At 54.7% G+C, this 2,500-nt stretch overlaps 1 protein-coding gene across 3 annotated transcripts in view; it reads right to left on the bottom strand.

Annotated features, from left to right (window-relative positions):
* rarab (retinoic acid receptor, alpha b) overlaps window positions 1–2,500 on the bottom strand; it is a 124,934-nt gene that overhangs the window by 10,312 nt on the left and 112,122 nt on the right. For all 3 annotated transcript variants that reach the window (XM_061223644.1, XM_061223643.1, XM_061223645.1), the window contains one exon: window positions 255–396. In XM_061223644.1, the coding sequence (XP_061079628.1) occupies window positions 255–396 (142 nt within the window). The remainder of the gene's footprint in view (window positions 1–254; window positions 397–2,500) is intronic.

The following is a 2,500-nucleotide window of genomic DNA, read 5'->3' as shown; positions in this document are numbered from 1 at the left end:
TGTGTAGGTGAGAGTGTGTGTGTATGTATAGGTGTGTGTGTGTGTGTGTATGTGTAGGTGTGTGTGTGTGTGTGTATGTGTGTGTGTGTGTGTGTGTGTGTGTGTGTGTGTGTGTGTATGTGTGTGTGTGTGTGTGTGTGTGTGTATGTGTGTGTGTGTGTGTGTGTGTGTGTATGTGTGTGTGTGTGTGTGTGTGTATGTGTAGTCCTCCAGGCCAGCGGGGGCGCTGTGCTGAGCGGCGCTCTGGTACTCACACTCCTTGGACATGCCGACCTCCAGGCAGCGCTGCAGCCGGCAGTACTGGCACCGGTTCCGTGTGACCTTGTTAATGATGCAGCTCTGCTCACGGTGACACGTGTACACCATGTTCTTCTGTATGCTCCTCCTGAAGAAGCCCTATGAGAGAGAGACACCCAAACGCATGAGAGAGAGAGAGAGAGAGAGAGAGAGAGAGAGACCCAAACGCATGAGAGAGAGAGAGAGACACCCAAACACATGAGAGAGAGAGAGAGAGAGAGACACCCAAACGCATGAGAGAGAGAGAGAGAGAGACACCCAGACGCATGAGAGAGAGAGAGAGAGAGAGAGACCCAAACGCATGAGAGAGAGAGACACCCAAACACATGAGAGAGAGAGAGAGAGAGACACCCAAACGCATGAGAGAGAGAGAGAGAGACACCCAGACGCATGAGAGAGAGAGAGAGAGAGAGACCCAAACACATGAGAGAGAGAGAGAGAGAGAGAGAGAGACACCAAAACTGGCCCTTGACAGTCCATTTGAAAAAGAGGTGGAGACAGAGATGCACTAGAATGTGAGAATTATTTGGTAATCAGAAAAGCGTATTGTAACACATTTTCTAAATGTGTAAAATCATTGCCTTCTCTGAAAAGCTGAAAGTTATTCTGGGAGAACGGTCACCAGCCCCGCCCGCAGCACCATGTTTCAGCCAGTCTCAACCTGATGATAACCAGTGGGAAACCACCCAGAGGAAATGTGTGACCTGCTCAACAGTAAATAACTAAATCCTCTCTATTTCCTGTCTTCTTTTGCCACCACTGTCCAGGGCTCTGTGTGTGTGCCAGGAACGCACACGCACACGCACACGCACACGCACAGCGAGACGTGCCGGGATGGCCCGTCCGATCCACAGCCGAGCCGAAACCTCCATTTTAAAGAAACCATCAACGCTCCGGAGTCCTGGCCGACAGAGCTGGAGAGGGAAACCACGCCGTGCTGGGCACATGGCGAAAGGGGGAAGTGCCTGAGGGAGAGTGCGAGTTCCTGTTCTCCTGTTCTCGAAAAGAGGAACCTAAACGACGGCACGCGAAGTGGAAACGCACCAGCCGAAGCCACAGAGCTACAGCGTCACGCCCTGAGAGCTACTGACACCCTGAGAGCTACTGACGCCCTGAGAGCTACAGACACCCTGAGAGCTACAGACACCCTGAGAGCTACTGACGCCCTGAGAGCTACTGACGCCCTGAGAGCTACAGACACCCTGAGAGCTACAGACACCCTGAGAGCTACTGACGCCCTGAGAGCTACAGACGCCCTGAGAGCTACAGACACCCTGAGAGCTACAGACGCCCTGAGAGCTACAGACACCCTGAGAGCTACAGACACCCTGAGAGCTACAGACACCCTGAGAGCTACTGACGCCCTGAGAGCTACAGACGCCCTGAGAGCTACAGACGCCCTGAGAGCTACAGACACCCTGGGAGCTACTGACACCCTGAGAGCTACAGACACCCTGAGAGCTACTGACGCCCTGAGAGCTACAGACACCCTGAGAGCTACAGACACCCTGAGAGCTACTGATGCCCTGAGAGCTACAGACGCCCTGAGAGCTACAGACGCCCTGAGAGCTACTGACGCCCTGAGAGCTACAGACACCCTGAGAGCTACAGACACCCTGAGAGATACAGACACCCTGAGAGCTACTGACGCCCTGAGAGCTACTGACGCCCTGAGAGCTACAGACGCCCTGAGAGATACAGACACCCTGAGAGCTACAGACACCCTGAGAGCTACTGACGCCCTGAGAGCTACTGACACCCTGAGAGATACAGACACCCTGAGAGCTACTGACGCCCTGAGAGCTACAGACACCCTGAGAGCTACAGACACCCTGAGAGCTACAGACGCCCTGAGAGCTACAGACACCCTGAGAGCTACAGACACCCTGAGAGCTACAGACGCCCTGAGAGCTACTGACGCCCTGAGAGCTACAGACGCCCTGAGAGCTACAGACGCCCTGAGAGCTACAGACACCCTGAGAGCTACAGACACCCTGGGAGCTACTGACACCCTGAGAGCTACAGACACCCTGAGAGCTACTGACGCCCTGAGAGCTACAGACACCCTGAGAGCTACAGACACCCTGAGAGCTACTGATGCCCTGAGAGCTACAGACGCCCTGAGAGCTACAGACGCCCTGAGAGCTACTGACGCCCTGAGAGCTACAGACACCCTGAGAGCTACAGACACCCTGAGAGCTAC

The sequence above is a fragment of the Conger conger genome, chromosome 16 (assembly GCF_963514075.1).
Source record: "Conger conger chromosome 16, fConCon1.1, whole genome shotgun sequence".
Lineage (NCBI taxonomy): Eukaryota > Metazoa > Chordata > Actinopteri > Anguilliformes > Congridae > Conger > Conger conger.
The sequence above is the reverse complement of the archived record's forward strand: the minus strand, read 5'-3'. Positions and strand labels throughout refer to the sequence as shown.